The sequence below is a fragment of the Musca vetustissima genome, unplaced genomic scaffold (genome assembly GCF_032173495.1).
Source record: "Musca vetustissima isolate MV318-11 ecotype Yass unplaced genomic scaffold, APGP_CSIRO_Mvet_v1 utg4525, whole genome shotgun sequence".
In the NCBI taxonomy this organism is placed as follows: Eukaryota; Metazoa; Arthropoda; class Insecta; order Diptera; family Muscidae; genus Musca; species Musca vetustissima.
Window position 1 is genome coordinate 77,291 of NW_026880820.1, and position 22,350 is coordinate 99,640.

At 34.6% G+C, this 22,350-nt stretch overlaps 1 protein-coding gene across 1 annotated transcript in view; it reads left to right on the forward strand.

The window, feature by feature from the left end:
* LOC133326671 (semaphorin-5A) overlaps positions 1-22,350 on the forward strand; it is a 101,336-nt gene that overhangs the window by 43,948 nt on the left and 35,038 nt on the right. The window contains exon 3 of the mRNA XM_061535293.1: positions 17,867-18,090. Coding sequence (XP_061391277.1) covers positions 17,867-18,090 — 224 coding nt within the window. The remainder of the gene's footprint in view (positions 1-17,866; positions 18,091-22,350) is intronic.

Below are 22,350 nucleotides of genomic sequence, written 5' to 3' on the forward strand. Positions count from 1 at the left end.
GCTTGTCGGTAAACATTTTCAGCTGGTCATCATCAACAATGCACCCCTACACAGACGGACGTATGCACGCACACACTTACCCTCCTTTCGCCACGCTATACTAGATTTAGCCGCTTTCACGCTGCATTTAGCATGTGTTATGTTTTTTTATCACGGTCAATTTTTTTTTTTTTTAATTTCGATATCATTTTTGAAAAACTAATGGCTACTTATGGGTTCGGCTAGATTTCAGAGCCCAAATGTTTACGCTGACATATCAACAAAGCCCAATGCCACCCTTAAAATTTAGACAAGGACAAATGCATTAAAGGGAAATTAAGCGATAGCGTTTAACGTAATTAATTTCGATAATTGGCAGGGTAATTAAAAAAAGGACTTGGGCGCCAGGAGCTGAAAGAGAATATTTTGCAGTCAATCATCAGGGCCTGGATTTCTAACGAATAGGCGTGGCTTTTTAAAGAATATTTCTTCTAAGGCCTCCTCAAGGCGTGGATTTTTAAAGTATATTTTTTCTAAGGGCCCTCAAGGTATGGATTTTTAAAGAATAATTTTCTGAGCCACCTATAAAGCGTGGCTTTTTAAAGAATCATTTTCTGAGCCACCTATAAGGCGTGGATTTTTAAAGAATCATTTTCTGAGCCACCTATAAGGCGTGGATTTTTAAAGAATCATTTTCTGAGCCACCTAAAAGACGTGGATTTTTAAAGAATCATTTTCTGAGCCACCTATAAGGCGTGGATATTTCAAAAATATTTTTTCAAAGGCCTCCTGAAGGCATGGATTTTTAAAGAATCATTTTCTGAGCCACCTATAAGGCGTGGATATTTCAAAAATATTTTTTCAAAGGCCTCCTGAAGGCATGGATTTTTAAAGAATCATTTTCTGAGCCACCTATAAGGCGTGGATATTAAAAAAAATATTTTTTTCGGAGGCCTCCTGAAGGCGTGGATTTTTAAAGAATCATTTTCTAAGCCACCTATATGGCGTGGATTTTTAAAGAATCATTTTCTGAGCCACCTATAAGGCGTGGATATTAAAAAAAAAAAATATTTTTTTCGGAGGCCTCCTGAAGGCGTGGATTTTTAATGAATAATTTTCTGAGGCACCTATAAGGCGTAGATTTTTAATGAATAATTTTCTGAGGCACCTATAAGGTGTTGATTTTTAAAGGATATTTTTGCTAAGACCTCCTGAAGACCTGAATTTTTTAAGAATATTTTTTCGGATTTATTAACATTGTTTTGATAGACCTTCTGTAGGTCATCTATCTATCTAAAAAAATCTCCCTCTACGCTTCAATTTCTGTTTTCTCTGTGTGTATGTCTGTGTACAGAATGTTTTTGACCGAACTTGACCTACAATACTTTGCCAAACCATTTTGCTTCCAACTCTTTTTTTTTCTTTTTTTGTAGAATATTTTCACCAATTTCGTATGAACACCATTAACCGGTCCCAGCCGAACGTTTTGTCAACACGCTCTGCTGCTCTACTATCTCAGGCATAATAATGATACCACGACCAGCAAACCCGCCAACCAACTACAACGTCGTCAGCAATGAGGCCTCCAACAAGAACAACAACACCAAGCGATCCGCATTAACCACTTTTAACATTCAGATCATCATTATGACGTTTTGTGTTCGTACGATCGTCATCGAGTAGAGTAGCAGCACACCAGTCTGTAGTGGTTGCTTGGGTACACGATCTCGATGTACCAGCAGCAACAACAAGAACAACAATTGTGATGCTGAACGTACCGACGACGAACGACCTTAGCAAATACGTAAGCACAATTGATGGTATGGATCAATGGACGGACGGACGGACATATGGACGAACGAGTCGAGTCAGTAAGACAAACAGCCTGGCAGGCAGTTCGCCATCCAGACGGTGGCGTGATGGATAACTGCCCGATCGGTTGGTTTGGATGGATAGCTGCTTAACTGACTGGCGATAGTTTTGGCAGAGATGTAAAATACACTCACGCGAACTCTGTTTTTCTGTTGTTGTGGATACCACAAACAAAAACAAAACAGAACAACAACGACAACAACAATACAAAACAAACACAACAGGCATCGCGCGATCCTCATACAAATATATCGTGTGTATGTGAAGATAACTAACTACCTAGCTACCCACCAACCTACCGATCTACCCGGCCAGCCAGCCAACCAACCAACCATCCATCCTCCTCTTCAATACAAGTTTGTTACGTATAAACATCGGATCATATGGACTACGTCACTACTTATACGTTCGGCTCCAATGCGACGATCTCTCATACTAGGTGAGAAGACAAATAACACCCCGAGAGAGGCTCTCTTTTGCACACTCTTCCTCTCACTCTTGGTTGGAGTAAACAACTTTAGTTGCAGAGAGCGAGATATACAAATATTGTTTACTTCGGAGGGACGATGGTTGCCAGATTGAAGAGCTGCCGAACCCAATCAACAGACCTCAGAAAAATATTGTTTAAAAAACCAGGCCTTGGGGAGGCCTCCCAAAAATATTCTTTAAAAATTAGGCCTTAAGGATATCTCAGAAAAAATATTTTTTTTAAATCCATGTCCTGGGGAAATACGGGCCTTGGTAAGGCCTCAGAAAAAATATTCTTTAAAGGTTCAGGCCTTGGGGAGGCCTCCCAAAAAAATATTCTTTAAAAATCCTGTCCTTGTGGAGGCCTCAGAAAAAGTATTTTTTAAAAAATTCGTGTCCTGAGGAAATTCAGGTCTTGAGTAGGCCTCAGAAAAAATATGTTTTTAAAAATCCGTGCCCTGAGGAAATTCAGGCTTTGAGAAGGCCTTAGAAAAAAAATATATATTTTTTTTAAATTCGTGTCCTGAGGAAATTCAGGCTTTGAGAAGGCCTTAGAAAAAAATATATTTTTTTTAATTCGTGTCCTGAGGAAATTCGGGCCTTGAGAAGGACTCAGAATATTTTTTTAAAAGTCCGTTTCCTGAGGAAATTCAGGCCTTGAGAAGGACTCAGAATATTTTTTTAAAAGTCCGTATCCTGAGGAAATTCAGGCCTTGAGAAGGCCTCAGAAAAAAAATATATTTTTTTTAAAATCCGTGTCCTGAGGAAATTCAGACCTTGAGAAGGACTCAGATTTTTTTTTAAAGTCCGTGTCCTGAGGAAATTCAGGCCTTGAGAAGGCCTCAGAAAAAAATATATTTTTTTAAAAAAAATATATATTTAAAAAAAATCCGTGTCCTGAGAGAATTATGGCCTTGAGAAGGCCCCAGAAAAAAATAATATTTAAAAATCCAGGCCTTATAAGTGCTTCGGAGTAGTATTCTTTAAAAATGCACGCCTTCTGGGTACCTCGGAATAGTATTAATTAAAAATGCAGGCCTTATAAGTGCTTCGGAATAGTATTCTTTAAAAATCTACGCCTTCTGGGTGCTACCTCAGAAAATGATTCTTTAAAAATCCACGCCTTCTGGGTGCTACCTCAGAAAATTGTTCTTTATAAATCCACGCCTTCTGGGTGCAACCTCAGAAAATTATTCTTTAAAAATCCACCCCTTAGGGAGGCCTCAGAAAATTATTCTTTAAAAATCCACGCCTTCTGGGTGCTACCTCAGAAAATGATTCTTTAAAAATCCACGCCTTCTGGGTGCTACCTCAGAAAATGATTCTTTAAAAATCCACGCCTTAGGGAGGCTTCAGAAAATTATTCTTTAAAAATCCACGGTGGCTCAGAAAATTATTCTTTAAAAATCCACGCCTTATAAATAGGTGGCTCAGAAAATTATTCTTTAAAAATCCACGCCTTATAAATAGGTGGCTCAGAAAATTATTCTTTAAAAATCCACGCCTTATAAATAGGTGGCTCAGAAAATTATTCTTTAAAAATCCACGCCTTATAAATAGGTGGCTCAGAAAATTATTCTTTAAAAATCCACGCCTTATAAATAGGTGGCTCAGAAAATTATTCTTTAAAAATCCACGCCTTATAGGTAGGTGCCTCAGAAAATTATTCTTTAAAAATCCACGCCTTATAAATAGGTGGCTCAGAAAATTATTCTTTAAAAATCCACGCCTTATAAATAGGTGGCTCAGAAAATTATTCTTTAAAAATCCACGCCTTATAAATAGGTGGCTCAGAAAATTATTCTTTAAAAATCCACGCCTTATAAATAGGTGGCTCAGAAAATTATTCTTTAAAAATCCACGCCTTATAAATAGGTGGCTCAGAAAATTATTCTTTAAAAATCCACGCCTTATAAATAGGTGGCTCAGAAAATTATTCTTTAAAAATCCACGCCTTATAGGTAGGTGCCTCAGAAAATTATTCTTTAAAAATCCACGCCTTATAAATAGGTGGCTCAGAAAATTATTCTTTAAAAATCCACGCCTTATAGGTAGGTGCCTCAGAAAATTATTCTTTAAAAATCCACGCCTTATAAATAGGTGGCTCAGAAAATTATTCTTTAAAAATCCACGCCTTATAAATAGGTGCTACCTCAGAAAATTATTCTTTATAAATCCACGCCTTCTGGGTGCAACCTCAGAAAATTATTCTTTAAAAATCCACGCCTTGAGTAGGCCTCAGAAAATTATTCTTTAAAAATCCACGCCTTATAAATAGGTGGCTCAGAAAATTATTCTTTAAAAATCCACGCCTTATAAATAGGTGGCTCAGAAAATTATTCTTTAAAAATCCACGCCTTATAAATAGGTGGCTCAGAAAATTATTCTTTAAAAATCCACGCCTTATAAATAGGTGGCTCAGAAAATTATTCTTTAAAAATCCACGCCTTATAAATAGGTGGCTCAGAAAATTATTCTTTAAAAATCCACGCCTTATAAATAGGTGGCTCAGAAAATTATTCTTTAAAAATCCACTTCTTGAATAGGCCTCAGAAAATTATTCTTTAAAAATCCACGCCTTGAATAGGCCTCAGAAAATTATTCTTTAAAAATCCACGCCTTGAATAGGCCTCAGAAAATTATTCTTTAAAAATCCACTCCTTATAGTTGAGCTCCTCAGAAAATTATTCTTTAAAAATCCACGCCTTGGGTCCTCCTAAAAAATATTTTTTTATTAAAAATCTGGCATCCCTGTCTATAACTCGTTCTATCAGATACATTTGTCCATATGCATGGCTGTTTGTGTGTGTGTGTGCCTTCGCCTCACTTGCAGATACTTATACCACAATTGTATCTGAGAGTTTGTTTGTTTGGTCGCCGTCATTGTTGTTGTTCTTTCGTTCGTTCTGGTGGGCTATGGACGAATGATCGTCTCCCTCGTTTAATGGCCCTCTTCTCACACTCACTCATTCGGCCTCTCTCTCATGTATTTTGTAGATACCGCATTTGAACATGGCTTTTATGCTACGCTTGTCGTTTTTCAACTTCAGTTCGTGTTTATGCTTCGTTATTGACGTTACGTCGGCGACGGATAAATGTGCGCATGCGTTTCTCAGCTATAACAACAACAAAATAAATTTCTTTCGTTTTGCGGAAAACATAAAAATTGAAGCTGCGGATTTTTTTAAAGAAATTCTTTACAAAAAAAAAGTGTTGCTATTTCTTTTGTGGTGTGTGTCTAATGATCCGGAATAACTAAAAAAAAGAGCCGCAAGGCCGAATTTTTGGAAAAAAAAAGAATCCAATAAGAAAGTTTAACAAAAAAGAAAAAAAAAATTGAAACCCAAAAAAAAAAATAAAAATTGAAAATAAAACAAAGATATGCAAAAATAAAGATTAATGGTCGCTCTAAACCAAGTTTTAAGTCGAAAACAAAAGCCAACAAAAAATTGAAAAAAAAATAAACAACAAAAAAGCAATACAACAACAAAATGTGTTTAAACTGCCATGTCGGCTGTTAATGTTTTATTTTTTTTTAACTTCATCGGCTCTCTCTCTATATGGGCCTGTGTGTGAACCACCACGAAAATAAAAACAAAAATGTTTATTGAAAATTTCGCCGACTTTTTGAAAATTTTGGAATATACTCAATAATAATAATACAACTTCGACTATGTTCAATGCTGTCACCATTGCTCAAAATTCATAAGAGGATTATTATATTGAACAGTTTTTTGTAATAAAAACAACAACAGCAACAAGAAAAAAGGTTAGTTGCTTCGATTGATGGGAACAATAGCTTAGTTATTGGCCCATTTATTATTATTATTTAAGATTTATAAGGTGTTACATGGAGTCCACCTCACTGGAGTTTGAGAAGCAAGCATATGTAATAATTTGGCAAATGGAATGGTCGGCTATAAATAGGAAGGGGTGGGGGGGAGTTTTAAAGTAAGGTTTTATTTTTTGGTGAGAATTGTGGTGTATGGAAATCATTTAAGGAGACCCGGAAGTTTTTTTAATTTAAATGTGCAAACACACATACACAAATATTTAAATTAATGATTTTTTTTAAGTTTTGTTTTTCAAATGTGTCAATAATTATGCATATGCTCATTTGTGCTTTTGTGTGTGTTTTTTTAATTGGGAGTTTAGAATTTATTTTGAAAGAAATAAATAATATTTTTCTTTTTCGAAACAAATAAATAGAATATTTTTTGAAAATAAAATAATAATAACCAGTAAGGAAAGTAGTAAAGTCGGACGGGGCCGACTATATGATACCCTTCACCACTATGGGTATATTAAACAGGACTATTAACATGAAATTGGATGAAATAAAATATGTGATATTTATCTAAATGTGAATCTACCTAGATCTATCCATAAAGTATGTAAATCGACTTCAAACAAATATAAATAGGTCATCCGTTGGGCTATGTCTGTCAAGTTTCGTGCAAATCGAAAGATATATAGCGACTTTGGTCCACCATTTACATGAAATCGGACGAAACTATATATGGGAGCTATATCTAAATCTGGACCGATTTTCTCGAAACTTGGCAGACATCATTCTAGGCTCAATTCAGTACGTTATGCCAAATTTCGTGAAATCGAAAGATATATAAGGACTTTGGGGCACCATTTACATGAAATCGGACGAAACTATACATGGGAGCTATATCTAAATCTGGACCGATTTTCACGAAACTTGGCAGACATCATTCTAGACCTAATTGATTAGGCTGTACCAAATTTCGTGCAAATCGAAAGACTTTGGGGCACCATTTACATGAAATCGGACGAAACTATACATGGGAGCTATATCTAAATCTGGACCGATTTTCTCGAAACTTGGCAGACATAATTCTATGCTCAATTCAGTACGTCATGCCAAATTTGGTGCAAATCGAAAGATATATAGGGACTTTGGAGCACCATTTACCTGAAATCGGACGAAACTATATATGGGAGCTATATCTAAATCTGGACCGATTTTCACGAAACTTGGCAGACATCATTCTAGACCTAATTGATTAGGCTGTACCAAATTTCGTGCAAATCGAAAGACTTTGGGGCACCATTTACATGAAATCGGACGAAACTATATATGGGAGCTATATCTAAATCTGGACCGATTTTCACGAAACTTGGCAGACATCATTCTAGACCTAAATGATTAGGCTGTACCAAGTTTCGTGCAAATCGAAAGATATATAGGGACCGTTTACATTAAATCGGTTAAATATATATATGGGAGCTATATCTAAATCTGAACCGATTTTTCCCAATTTCAATAGGGTTCGTCCTTGGGCCGAATAAGTGACCTATGCCAAATTTCATCTAAATCGGATTATAAATGCGACCTGTACTTTGTTTACAATTTAACACCAACAGACGGACAGACGGACGGACGGACGGACATGCATAAATCGACTCAGAAAGTGATTCTATGCATATTCTCAAAAGGAACTATGGGTCTATCTCGTTTCCTTTTGCCTGTTACAAACATATGCACAAAGACATAATACCCTGTACCACAGTGTGGTGAAGGGTATAAAAATAAATCAAAATTATTTTGTATAAATTCAAATAGTGTTTGGAACCCTATTTGAATATAAAGATTGTAAAAAGAGAAATTAAGTTATAAAAAATAGTTTTAAAAATTAAAACAATATTATAAAATTTATGTAATATGTAATGTAAGTAATGTTTAAAAACAAATAACAATTTCTTAGCAAAGAAATATTTTCCAACATTTTTAAAAGATGTTTTTTAGAAAAAAAAAAATGAAAAAAGTGAAAAGGCGTTAAGGGGACCCCCCCATTCTCGGTGTTAATTTTTTTTTTATTTAATTCGTATCTACTCTAATTCTAGAATGTCCCTACAAAATTTGAAAATCTCAAGAACTCTTGAAGATATAGCCGATTTATTGTGTCAGCATCAAGGGACAGCAAGAGTGATTCTCAAACTTTAAACGCATTTTTCTCGAAGCGAATGGCGGGCACGATAACTCAAAAACTAAAAATCCAATCGGTTCCAAATTTTGATCCGTTTCTCTGGGAGTGTATAGCTCTCGTATGAACTAGGATAAAGCCAATCGGTGAAGATCTTCTTAATGTTTTAACATAGTTTGTGGTCAAAAATAGGCGATTTTCCAAAACAAAAATTTCAAAGTTCCGCTATTTTGTTAATTGTTGTGCGAAGTCAATAATCCCAGTTCATACGAGAGCCAGACAAGTACTCTTTCTAACACCGTTTGAATTTTCGGATTCTGATGTTCCAGTGAGGAGTTATCATGCCCGCCATCAAAAATAAGAACTTTTCTTTGATCACAAAAAACAACAACAACAATTTTTTGTAAATTATTTTTCTTCCTTTTTAAATCTTCAAATATATATGTGAAAAGTTACAAACCTTAACAAGCATTGGTGTTCATTTGCCAGCACATTTTAATTCATTAAAATAAAATAAAAATAAAAAATCGAGAATGGGAGGGGGTTACCTTAAGTTCGACCGGGCCGAATTTTGCATACCCTCCGCCATATGTATATTGATAGTTACTTGAAATTAAAATATGGGCAACATACCAACAAGTATACCTATACCAACAATTGTTGTTCTAAACCCTAATGTATACCAAATACAAATTTCAACATTTTTTTAATGGAGATTTGTTCTAAAATGCAAAACCCCAAAATGTGTAGCGATTTTGTCCATATAAGGCCATCACCAACGTACACATGATTTTATTGCGGGGGTGGGGAGGAAGCTGCTGGTTCGATATGAAAATTGTCATTGCAGAATAAAACTTTTCTATGTGTAGGTTTCTGGAGGCTATTACATCGTGTAGGAATTACCGTACATTTGGAGTTGTAATTATTTAAGGTTCTATGCAAAATTGAGGACTGATATAGCTCTATTTCTAACCCAAAATTTTAGCATCACAATAGCTTCCTTCACGCTAAATATTAAAAATACCGAAAATGTGTAGTTATCACAATATGGGGCATAGGCCTTACTGGGGACCGACATATTATAATTCATTCTCGAACCTTTTTTACCTCGATATCCCCCGAAAATAGATTGATTAAAACAGATGGCTAAATCGTCTTAGAATTCCATATTTTGAGTACAGAATATATACACTACTATGGTGGAATGCGACTACATGGTGATAAATCCAAAACGCGGAAAAAATCAGATAGCTATTTTAATAAAAGAGGGGGGTTATATGGGGACTACCCAAAAAATTAATAATTTTTGGTAGGGAGATATGTTACCATATACGACTACGAAATACCAAATTACTGCGAATTTGGTTCAAAAACGTGCTCGCGAACCCCGAAATACCGAAAATTGGGGGTGTAACCTTATATGGGAGCTATGCCTAAACGTGGACCATATATCCCTATATGAATTCCTTCGCACAAACTTTAGGAATTTGGTGCACCACTTATATAAAATTGGAAGAAGATATATATGGGAGCTATATTTAAATCTGAACCTATTTTCGCGAATCTTTGCACATATAATTAATTAAATACTTTATTCCATTTTTGCTCAAATCAAAAGAAACGTAGAAGTTTTGGTGCTCCATTAATATAAAATCGGACGAAAATATATTATTTTAGACTCAATTCAGTACGCTATGCAAATTGTCGTGCAAATTGAAGGAAGTATAGGGGCTTTGGTGCTTCATTAACATAAAATCGGACGAAAATGTATATGGGAGCTATATCTAAATCTGAACCGATTTTTCGCAATTTCAATTGGGTTCGTCTTTGGGCCAATTAAAAAAAGCTGTGCCAAATTTTCAGCCAAATCGGATAATAAATGCGAGCTATAGTTTGTTTACAATTTAACATAGACAGGCGGACGGACAGACATGTACAAATCGACTCAGAAAATGATTCTATGCATGGGTCTACTCGTTTCCTTTTGCCCGCTACAAACAGGAAAGACCTAATAGATAAACAGATATACTTTGAGTCATAATTTTGACCTCTGCAAGACAAGAAAAATCAGACAGTTTTTGGTCTAAAAGCGATAGGTGTCTTCTTTGACCATAACAGAACATTGATGCAAAATGTCGTGAAAATTGGTCCATACTGTGGCCTATGCTTTGTTTATAAATTATAATGGTCAGATGGACAGACGGAAAGAATATAAGCTTAAAAATATTAATTTTTATATGCAATCAAAATATACTATATATTTTGTCGATTTTTATTAAAAAACAAAAATTATATTTTTTTATACCCTTCACCACAGTGTGGTACAGGGTATTATGTCTTTGTGCATATGTTTGTAACAGGCAAAAATAATCGAGATAGACCCATGGTTCCTCTTGAGAATATGCATAGAATCACTTTCTGAATCGATTTATGCATGTCCGTCTGTCCATGTTAAATTGTTACTGAATTGAGCCACGAAAGATGTGTGCCAAGTTTCGTGAAAATCGGTTCAGATTTAGATATAGCTCCCATATATATAGTTTCGGCCGATTTTTGGTAAATGGCGTACCAAAGTCCCTATATATCTTTCGATTTGCACGAAATTTGGCATAGCGCACTGAATTAAGTCTAGAATGATGTGTGCAAAGTTTCGTGAAAATCGGTTCAGATTTAGATATAGCTCCCGTATATATCTTCCTCCGATTTAAGGTAAATGGTGCACCAAAGTCCCTATATATCCTTCGATATATTTGGATAGAGCTTCCATATATATTTTCGCCCGATTTTAAGTAAATTGGACATCAAACTCTTCATGCTAGTCAGGTTGACATCAAATTTTGCACAACGTACAAAATTGAGGATAGAATTACGTAGTTGCGTTTTCTAGAAGCACAGACATAGCCCAACAGATAACCTATTTATATTTGATTGAAGTCGATTTATATAACTTATGGATATATAGGTAGATTCACATTTAGATAAATATCACATATTTTATTTCATCCAATTTCATGTTAATAGTCCTGTTTAATATACCCATAGTGGTGAAGGGTATCATATAGTCGGCCCCGTCCGACTTTACTACTTTCCTTACTGGTTTTTTACAAAAATTTGAGTGAAAAATAATTCAAATTATCACATATAAGAAACTACTTTTATATATGACAAAATTTCCGATTTAAGATCTCCATATTAATAATACAAAAAATAAAATTATATCTATTTATATATATCTATTATATTTATATCTCTTTTAACCTACAATAAACTCTCGAGATTTTGAATTTATTAATGTCGGGGTAATTCATATTTTCGACCAGCCTTTTTACCGCTAATTCCCTGGTTTTTTCAATACTTTAATGTCAGTTTGAGTGTTGAAATTATCGAGAGTCCAAAATACCTGTGAATTTGGCGACAAATTTGATTTTATTCATTTTAATTGCCCCTAAAATCGCAAATAAATATTTTTAATATTTTCTGATAGAACAATGGTTACCTTATAAATAAAAATTATTCGCTTACAGAAAATATTTCTTATAAAAATTACAGAATTTTCTTATTTATAGCCATTTGATAAAAATATTTTTATTTCGTACTTTTAGTAGTGTTGGCGGTTTATTTGGGATACCATGTGTATTTATACCCTTCACCACACTGTGGTACAGGGTATTATGTCTTTGTGCATATGTTTGTAACAGGCAAAAGGAAACGAGATAGACACATGGTTCCTTTTGAGAATATGCATAGAATCACTTTCTAAGTCGATTTATGCATGTCCGTCCGTCCGTCTGTCTGTGCATGTTAAATTGTAAACAAAGTACAGGTCGCATTTATGATCCGAATTGGATGAAATTTGGCATAGGTCACTTATTCGGCCCAAGGACGAACCCTATTGAAATTGGGAAAAATCGGTTCAGATTTAGATATAGCTCCCATATATATATTTAACCGATTTAATGTAAACAGTCCCTATATATCTTTCGATTTGCACGAAAATTGGTACAGCCTAATCATTTAGGTCTAGAATTATGTCTGCCAAGTTTCGTGAAAATCGGTCCAGATTTAGATATAGATTCCATATATAGTTTCGTCCGATTTCATGTAAATGGTGCACCAAAGTCGCTATTTATCTTTCGATTTGCACGAAATTGGGCATAACGTACTGAATTGAGTCTAGAATGATGTCTACGAAGTTTCGAGAAAATCGGTCCAGATTTAGATATAGCTCCCATATATAGTTTCGTCCGATTTCATGTAAATGGTGCACCAAAATCCCTATATATATTTCGATTTGCACGAAATTCGGCATAACGTACTGAGTTGAGCCTAGAGTGATGTCTGTCAAGTTTTGAGAAAATCGGTCCAGATTTAGATATAGCTCCCATATATAGTTTCGTCCGATTTTATGTAAATGGTGCGCCAAAGTCCCTATATATCCTTCGATTTGCACGAAATTTGGCATATCGTAATGAATTACGTCTAGAATGATGTGTGTTAAGTTTACTGAAAATCGGCCCAGATGTAGATATAGCTCCCATATATAATTTTGTCCGATTTAATGTAAATGTTGCACCAAAGTCCCTATATATATTTCGATTTGCACGAAATTTGGTATTGCGTAATGAATAAGGTCTAAAATTATGTGTGTCAAGTTTCGTGAAAATCGGTTCATATTTAGATATAGCTCCTATATATTTTTTCTTCCGAGTGTGTGTAAATTGTGCACTAAAGACCCAAAGTTTGTCTGATTTCCACACAATTGGTACAATGAACTGTAGTTACTATAATACATTTCCTTTACATTGCTTTATATAATTTTGTCCCATTGTAAGAAGCAACCCTATATCTGACCAAATGAAAACTTTAGTGTAGGTTACAGAATGACATGTTTATGGATCCATTTTCATGTTAATGGTCCTTCAAAAATTCGACGTCTGTTATTATTCATCTGTTGAATATACCCAAAGTGGTGAAGGGTATCATATAGTCGGCCCCGTCCGACTTTACTGCTTTCCTTACTGGTTTTAATTATATTGATTCTAAAATCGTGTTCTGCCCCAATCCATATATATTCTGATAGTACATACTATGATTTCGATATGAACCAAAATTATCCGTATATAAAGATTAATTTTTATAAAATGTTTTTAAAATTAATTTTATATGAAAAAAATGTATTTTTTATTAATTTAAACTTAGCTTCCTGAGGTTGTCATATGCTTCATTTAATCAATCAATTTTCCGCACCAATAAAACAAATAAATATATTTTGAAACAATAATCATTATCAAAACAAAAAAATCTTACAAAATAATCTTCAACACTTCCCAATTCATTTTTAACGCCTCTGTAATACAACTCTTCGTTTGTTTTTAACACTCCCATTTCCTCGAAAATTGAAAAAAAAATTACTGAAAAACACCTAATTATTTCAAACAAGCCCTCATCAAATATGGTACACACACTCATATACTTTTTATTGAGACATACATAAATTATTCTGAATCATAAAAAATACAATATTGAAAAAAAAATAAATAAAAATTTGAAAAAAAAAAATCAATCGATGAAGTAATAATAACCATGGCATTTCAACATTTCATTGGAAACGCATTGCAACCTGAATAAATTATTGAATATTTCAATAAAATCAAATACTCTATCGATAAAAAATCATAAAATTTTCTGATACACAAAAGAATGTCTCTATTAAATAAAATTTATTTTTTTGATAATTAAAATCTAGAATAGTAGCAGCACATAATTAAGAAAAATTGTCACAGATTCTAATTCCAAGAAATTGAATTATTATTTGAAAAAAATATTAATTTGAAATGATACTGGCAATAAAAAAAATCTCAACAAATAAATTTGTTGATAATAAGAAACACCAAGGGGGTGGGGGTGGGTAATAAAACAGAAGCCACAATTAAGAACCTGACTGGGGTATTTTTTTCCAAGATATGAAGCTCCACAGACTGGGCCATAAAACAGAAGCCTGAAACGATTTTTTTTACAATACGACGTGTAAGAATTTTGAAAAAGACCACATTCCCTCTCCTCAGAAATCTCCACTTGAAGGAGAATATAATTAACAGTTTATAAAAATTCTTATATTTCTTTAAATATTTTCAAATTATTATTATTTTTTTTTAATTTTCTTCCAAAACACCTTGAATCAAAATTTCCATTGTGCTTAAATGCTAAATAGCTCATCTTTAATATTTTTTAGAATATTTTTCTAAATAGCTTATCTTTAATATTTTTTAAACTATTTTACAAAATATCTTATCTTTAATTTTTTACAAATATTATTCTCTTTCCAAAAAATAACCTCTTTTTCTATTCCCTCAGACTGGAGTCTATTTGTCTACCTTTTTTATTCCCCATAATCTCTATTTTTTTTCGCAAATTACGAATAATAATAAAAAAATAAATAGTTGGCAAAAAAAGCAGTTTCTTTTTCGTTGATTGTTCATTTGAGATTTCTTGTTAACAACATATAATAGGTTTTTCCTGGAATACATACAGCCAAGATGTTAATAGGTTGTTGAACATCAACCAACATAGGCAATGAAGAAAAAAGTGATAGGAAAAAAACTGTTTAAGAAAAAAAAAACTATGCGAAAAAATTCTAGTTTAAATACGTGACTGTAACAGTTAAATACAATAGATTTGTTAGTAAATTAGTTCACTAAATGTTTATTGGGGTGGAATGAACAAATATTATTTTCAAAAGGGGATTTATTAAAAAGGAGTACGAGATTGACTGGAATATTTTATTATGTTATATTCAAAGTTATTTTTAGGGATATATTAAAGATACAGATATTTCTTATTTGGAGACCTATAGTGAAATTCGATGCAGAATATTTTTCTCCTCTATACTACACCTCCAAAATGTATGCAAATAGATAATGGAACCTCAATTTGATAATAATTTTAGAGTAACACCAAATACGTCTAATAAATTTAGTTTTATATTAACTTAAAATTTACCTCCGATTTCCTCCCATATATAATAACTACCGATTTCTGTTCGCAGACTTATAGTAAAATTTTTATGAAAAATATTTTCTGTCCTAGGATCAACTCCCTAAAATGTATCAAAAGGCAAGATTTGGGCAAACACTTCAAAATAGTAATTCATATTTTTTTCATATTCTAAGTGATTTTTTTTACAGATATATATTAAACATAGAGGTATTTCTTATTCAGAGACCTATAGTGAAATTCGATGCAGAATATTTTTCTCCTCTATGCTACTCCTCCAAAATGTATGCAAATAGAGAATGGGACCTCAATTTGATAATACTTTTAGAGTAAAACCAAATACGTCTAATAAATTTATTCTTGTATTAACTTAACGCCAATTTCCTACGATATATGTAGAAGCTACGGATTTCTATTGTTCGAAGACATAGTCAAATTCGATGAAGAATATTTTCTTTCCTAGGATCAGCTCTCTAAAATGTATCAAAAGTCAAAATTTTGGCAATCACTTGAAAATAGTATGAAACTATTTTTAATAATGTAATTCCTGCATTTGTTCTACTTTGGTGTTGATATTTTTAGATATACGTGATGGATAGAAATATATTTAGTTCAGGAACCTATGTTAAAATTCTATGGAGAATATTTTCTTATGTAATATCACTACTCCAAAATTTAGTTAAAAGTGAGATTTGGTAACCTGAAAGCCAGGGAGATATTTGTGAAGATGCATTATTACCTAACACCAGCAAATGCTTGTACCTTTCATTAAAGAAACGAAGAGTGCTCTGTCCTTTTCATTGATAAGATGAATACAAACAGTCTGTGAAGTAAAGTGGAAGCATCAGAATTTTTTTAAATACTTGCACTGAAATTCCAAAGTCTTTGTATAGACAACCAGGAAGCCATTAAGTCCTTGTATATAGGGATTGAAGTTTGGGAATACTTGTATAGGCACAGTGACGCCAAGGAGTTTGCCCCCTGGTACCAGGAAGCATCTGACTTTTTGAATACTGGAAATCAGGGGATCTTATGTAAAAATCTTTACAAGGTGAACCTGAAAGCCAAAGGTAATTGGGACCTGCGAATATTTGTCTAAGACAGTGAAACGAGGTATTCTACAAAAATAGGCCAGACCTACAAGATGCCAAGGATTGTATATGTCAGGTGAAGTCAGAGATCCTTTGAATAGATTCGAGACAATGTTTGATTAACGAATCATCAGCGTTTTTTTAAACTGCCCTTGAAATCAGGATGTTTTTATATAGATAACCTGAAAATCAAGGAGTCTTTAAAAATAAGTTTGAGGACTGAGAATATTTGTGTAGACGGACTGACGTATAGAAGTCTGCTCGCTACGACGGAGGCGAGTGTTTATATAGGCCAGATCATCAGAGAGCAGTCTCATGATCTCATTACGAAGCCATCAACATTTAAGATTATTCGAGATGAATAAGAGAAATCTGAAAGCCAGGGATCTTGTTGGAAAGGGACTTGAGGTCTTGGAATATTTGTATAGTCACACTAATGTGAAGGAGTCTCCTCTCTAAGAGGTGAAAGAAACCAGAGATGCTTAAACAATATCAGATTAAGGAAGCATCAGAGATCAGATCAGAAATGCTCAAGCTGAAATCAGAAAGTTTTAAAGTCAAGGGACATTTACCGAAAATGAATCAGGGAGTCTTTATATAGAAAAGGAGTCAGTGACTGAGGACAGAGAATATTTGTATAAATGCAGTAGGACTAGTTGATCTGCACCCTGGCAGCATGAAGAAAATCAGCTGAAATCTGGGAACCTTTATTTACAGAACTAAAAAAGGTGTATTGAGATCTGGGAATATTTGTGTAGGCGCATCAGGGCTAATGAGTTTGCTGCCTGACACCAGTAGTGAAGAAAATTAATCCGGTCGTTTTATAGAGAAGATAAGGTAGCCCAGTAGTCTTTGTAAAGGATTATTGAGGTCTGGAAATCTTCGTGTAGGTGCACTAAGGCTTGTGAGTCTTCTCCCTGGCATCAAAAGAAAATGAATCAGGCAGTCTATATAGAAAAAATATGAAAGCTATGGAATCTTTGTAAAAGGTAGTTGAGGTCTGAGAATTTTTGTGTAGGTGCACTGAGACTAGAAAGTATGCTGCCTGACTCCAGAAGAACTAATAATAATTGTAGAGCCTTACAGATGTCACGGTGTCTTAGGAAGTGAAATATTTGTATTCGATAAAGAAACGTTAAATTTATCTGAAACCTGAAATTATATGCTATTATGTAGAAGACTGCTAAGTAATATTTTATACGAATTTCCAGTCGATATTTTAGAATACCTGCATAGCAAAATACTTATCTTAATCCATTGAATTAATAATATAAAATTATTTGTTGCAGTTCTTAGTTCGCCAATCGCCTTACCTCTTATAAAATACAAAAACCTGCTTTAGACCTGTAATTACTGTAGTAAAATTATTACAAATTAAAAGATCTGCATATAAAATTAATTCTAATTACAAAGTCACTTAATTATATGATTTATTTACTTTTAAATTACCAAATGACTTAACTAATATTTATTTATGTTTTTTCTTTATTCTGTTTTTAATTTCAGCATGATAAGAAGAACAATCCACCTGCCATTTGTTGTAAATAAAAAATTCAATCTCAACAAAATGTTATTACACTATCTAACATTAATAATTACCCTGCTGGGTGTTGTGCTGAACCAACACCAAAGCGTTGCTGTGCTATCGACGAATCAACGAAATCAAATAAAAACTAGAACTAAAGATAATGACAATATTGAAAATGATTCGCGATATATATCGTATCAAGGTAAGGAAGAACGATTATTGTTATTATTTTTTTAAATAAATAAAAAAGTCTATTATGTTTGCCAAAGCAATCCAATAAAAAAATGAAGACAACAACAATTATCATTTTTATAGGCCTAAAGTAAAGAAAGAGGTGGATGGGGAAGAATTGCCTAACTAGGCATATGGGTTTGTGTGATAGGGTAGCATGGGCTGGTGGGGGAAGAGTTGGGGGGATTTTTTGTTTACCCACTCTTATCAGTTTATGTTACAACACCTAACCCCATACCCTGGCCTTATTTGTTGGAGATCTCCGCCGTACATGAGCATTAAACACACCGAACAAAGTTTAGAACATTTGCGTACTTGAACTTTATGGTTGTCGGGTATCTCCCTCCCCGATCCTCCCTTGACATCTTCTCCCTGCCTCCTTGCTAAATTAATGATAATTTTTCAACGTCAGCCACACAAACATCACGATTCATCTTCATCTAACAGAAGTCACCCTTGTGTAGAACCTCACAATGATGAACATCTTTTGGCTGGGGATCATTACTCAAAGAATTGAAGAGATTTGGCTTCGCATACAGAAAACGAAGAAGATCCGTCTGATTAATTTAAATTTATTATTGTTTATTGTAATATAAACTAAATAAACACAATCCTCATTTTTTGCTCTTGTCATCATTTTCTGGTTCTTTTTTGCTGATAACGTCGAAGAAAAAGACTGATAGGCAACGCCAAGATCTGAAGCATCAATTGCTTAGGGTCTGGTACTGTTGATAACGCACAATTTTACATTGCCGCACTACAATGCGGAAGATTTGTTAAGAAGTATCATTTTTTGTTTGTATTATGATTTCTTTTAAGAATAATTGAATCGAAGTGTTAAGTACATATGTACACAGATGTTCCGCAGACGTGTGTTCTTTACTGATTTCCACAACAAAAAATGTGTTAATTGTTAAAAACGACAACAATATTTTTTTATTGTACAATTGAAAAAGAAGATTGACAGATAAGAACTGCCACACAAATGGCTACAATGAAATAGAATTGGAAATAGAGCTTTGAAAGATTGTGCTAAATTACACCCACACAATGGAAGAAGACAAGTGCCACGGCGGAATGGAATTAATAGAGGCACGAGCGACTACTTAAATTCGGGAGTCTTTATATAGAAAACCTGAAAGCCAAGGAGTCCACCTGAATGGGAATTGAGGTTTGGGAATCTTTCGATTAGTACACTGGAGCCTAGGAGCCTGGCTCCTGACACCCGGCACGATCTACTACTCAAATACAGGGATCATCAGTGTTTTTGAATACTCAAAATGAAATCCGGCAGTCTTTATATAGAAAACCTGAAAGCCAAGGAGTCCACCTGTATGGGAATTGAGGTTTGGGAATATTCCTATAGGTACACTGAAGCCTATGGGCCTAGCTCCTGACCCCCGGCATGAGCGACAACTCAAATACAGGAATCATCAGAGTTTTTGAATACTCAGCCTCAAATAATGAATTCTTTATATAGAAAACCTGAAAGTCAAGGAGTCCACCTGTATATAAATGAGGTTTGGAAACATTTCGATTGGTACACAGAAGCCTAGGAACCTGGCCCTGACACCCGACACGAGCGACTACTCAAATACAGGAATCATCAATGTTTTTTAATACTTAGGATGGAATTCTCGAGCTTTTATATACACAACCGTCAAGGGAGTTCAAGTGTAGGGGAATTGAAGTTTAGGAATATTTCGATTGGTAACCTGAAGCCTAGGAGACTTGCCCCTGACACCCGGCACGAGCGACTACTCAAATACCGGGATCATCAGAGTTTTTAAATACTCAGCCTCATATTCTGCAGTCTTTATATAGAAAACCCGAAAGCCAAGGAGTTCACGTATAGGGGATTTTAGGTTTGGTTATATTTCCATAGGTACACAGAAGCCTAGGGGTCTGGCACCTGACACCCGGCACGTACGATTACTCAAATACCGGAATCATCAGGGATTTATAATACTCAAACTGAAATTCTGTAATCTTAGTATAGAAAATCTGAAAGCCATGGAGTCCACGTATAAAGGAATAGAGGTTTGGTAATATTTCCATATGTACATTGAAGCATATGGGCCTGCTCCCTGACGCTCGGCAAGAGGAAGTACTCAAACCATCAAGTTGTTTAACACTCTGTCTCAAATTCTGGAGTCTTTATATGCAAAAACTGGAAGCCAGGGAGACCACGTATAGGGCGATTGAGTATTTACAATTGTGTTATGAAGCCTAGGAGTCTGCTCCCTGACATCCGGCACGAGCTACTACTCAAATACAGGAATCATCAGTGTTTTTTAGTACTCAGCCTCAATTTCTGGTATCTTTATATAAAAAACCTGCCAGCCAGAGAGTCCACGTGTAGGGGAATTGAGGTTTGGAAATATTTCGATTGGTACACTGAAGCCTAGGAGCCTGGCCCCTGTCATCCGGCATGAGCTACAACTCAAATATAGGAATCATCAGTGTTTTTTTTAATATTTAGCCTCAAATTCTGGGGCCTTTATATAGAAAACTGAAAGCCTGGAAGTCGGCATATAGGTAAACTGAGGTTTGGAAAATTTTGCCAAGGTACACTAAATCCTAGAAAATTTTCACCAGAAAAGAAAGATTGATTTGATCCGTCTCCATAGACCACGTCTATGAAGCATCAGAGATTTTGAATACTCAAGTTCTCAGAAGGGATAGAAAGTATCGGGGTTTTTGAGTACATGAGTAGAAATTAGGAAGTCTTTTTATAGAAAAACTGAAACCTGGGAGTCGGAAAAACTGAATCCTAGAAGCCTGCCCCTGACACCCAAAAAATATAAGTACTTTTACTTATAGAGTAGATGAAACCGAAGGTGAGAGATTGATTAGTTTCGTTCGATAAATCATACAAAGTCTTAGAATACTGGATTTTCAATCAGTGATCCCTCTCCATAGACCACTTCTAAGAAGCATCAGAGCATTTGAATATTGAAGTTCTCAGAACGAGGGAAAGGACGCATTTCACATTTCAGGTGAAATCGAGAATCGTTATATAGAAAAACTGAGAGCAATTGAGTCTCTGAAAAAAGATGATTAGGGTTTGGGTAAATTTGAATCCTAGAAGCCTGCCCCCTGATATAAGCAATTTTTACTTATGGAGTAGATAAAACTGAAGAAGAGAGAAAACTGGAGCTCAATCAATGATCCGTCTTCGTAGACCATGTCTAAAAAGTATAAGATCATTTGAATACTCGAGTTCTCAGAAGGTGGGAACGGCAGCATCAGGGTTTTAAAACATTCGAGATGAAATCAAGAATACTTTATATACAAAAACAGAAAGCCAAAGAGATTCTGGAAATGGGTATTAAAGTTTCAGAATATTTGTATAGGTACACTGAAGCCTAGGAATCTGTACCCTGACATATTTGCACTTTCCGTCATGGAGAAGCTGAAATCGAAGAAAAGAGGTTGATTAGATTCACTAACACCAAAACAGGATTTCTTAAGTGGGATTAAGGTTTTAGAATATATGTGAAGATTCCCTGAAGCTAAGGGGTCTGCTTCCTGATATCATAAATTTTCTGTAATTTTTGTCACGAAGATGATGAAACCTAAGACGAGAGATAGATTCAATATTCACAGTAGTTTCAGTGATCCTCTGACCTCTAAAAAGCAACAGATTTTTCGATTCAATCCTGCTCAACCGTTGGAATAGTTTCCCTGATTAGACGCTTGTTGTATGCCTTCGTTATTCTTAAGTCGTACTATTTTCAGCATCATCCTGAGCTGATATCGTAGGGTTTTGATATATCGGATTTGAAAGCCGGAGAGTACCTGTAAAAGAGGATTGAGGTTTAACAACATTTATATAGGTCCACTTAGACTAGAGATTGTACTGTCTGACACCAACACCATCCAACACTTGTACATTTTGTCTTCGGGAAAATGAGACCAGAGAAGCGGGCGATTAGATGCAATCCTGTCAGTCGTGAATCCACAAAGTTTTTGAATATTCGTAGTGAAATCTGGGATAATTTATTTAAAGGAACGAAAAATATTGAAGTCATTGGACTGAGTGTTGGAGATTTCGGCCTAGTTGTCTAGGAGCACTTAAGCCAGAGAACCTGACACCAGAAAATTTGGATAAATTTCGTGATGGAAATAATGAAAACAGAGACGAAAGGGGTTCGGTTTAATAGATAGGCAGAGAACTGAAGTAGATGTGAACGGTCGTTTTATAGACCTAATGTAGCCATCGATTTTT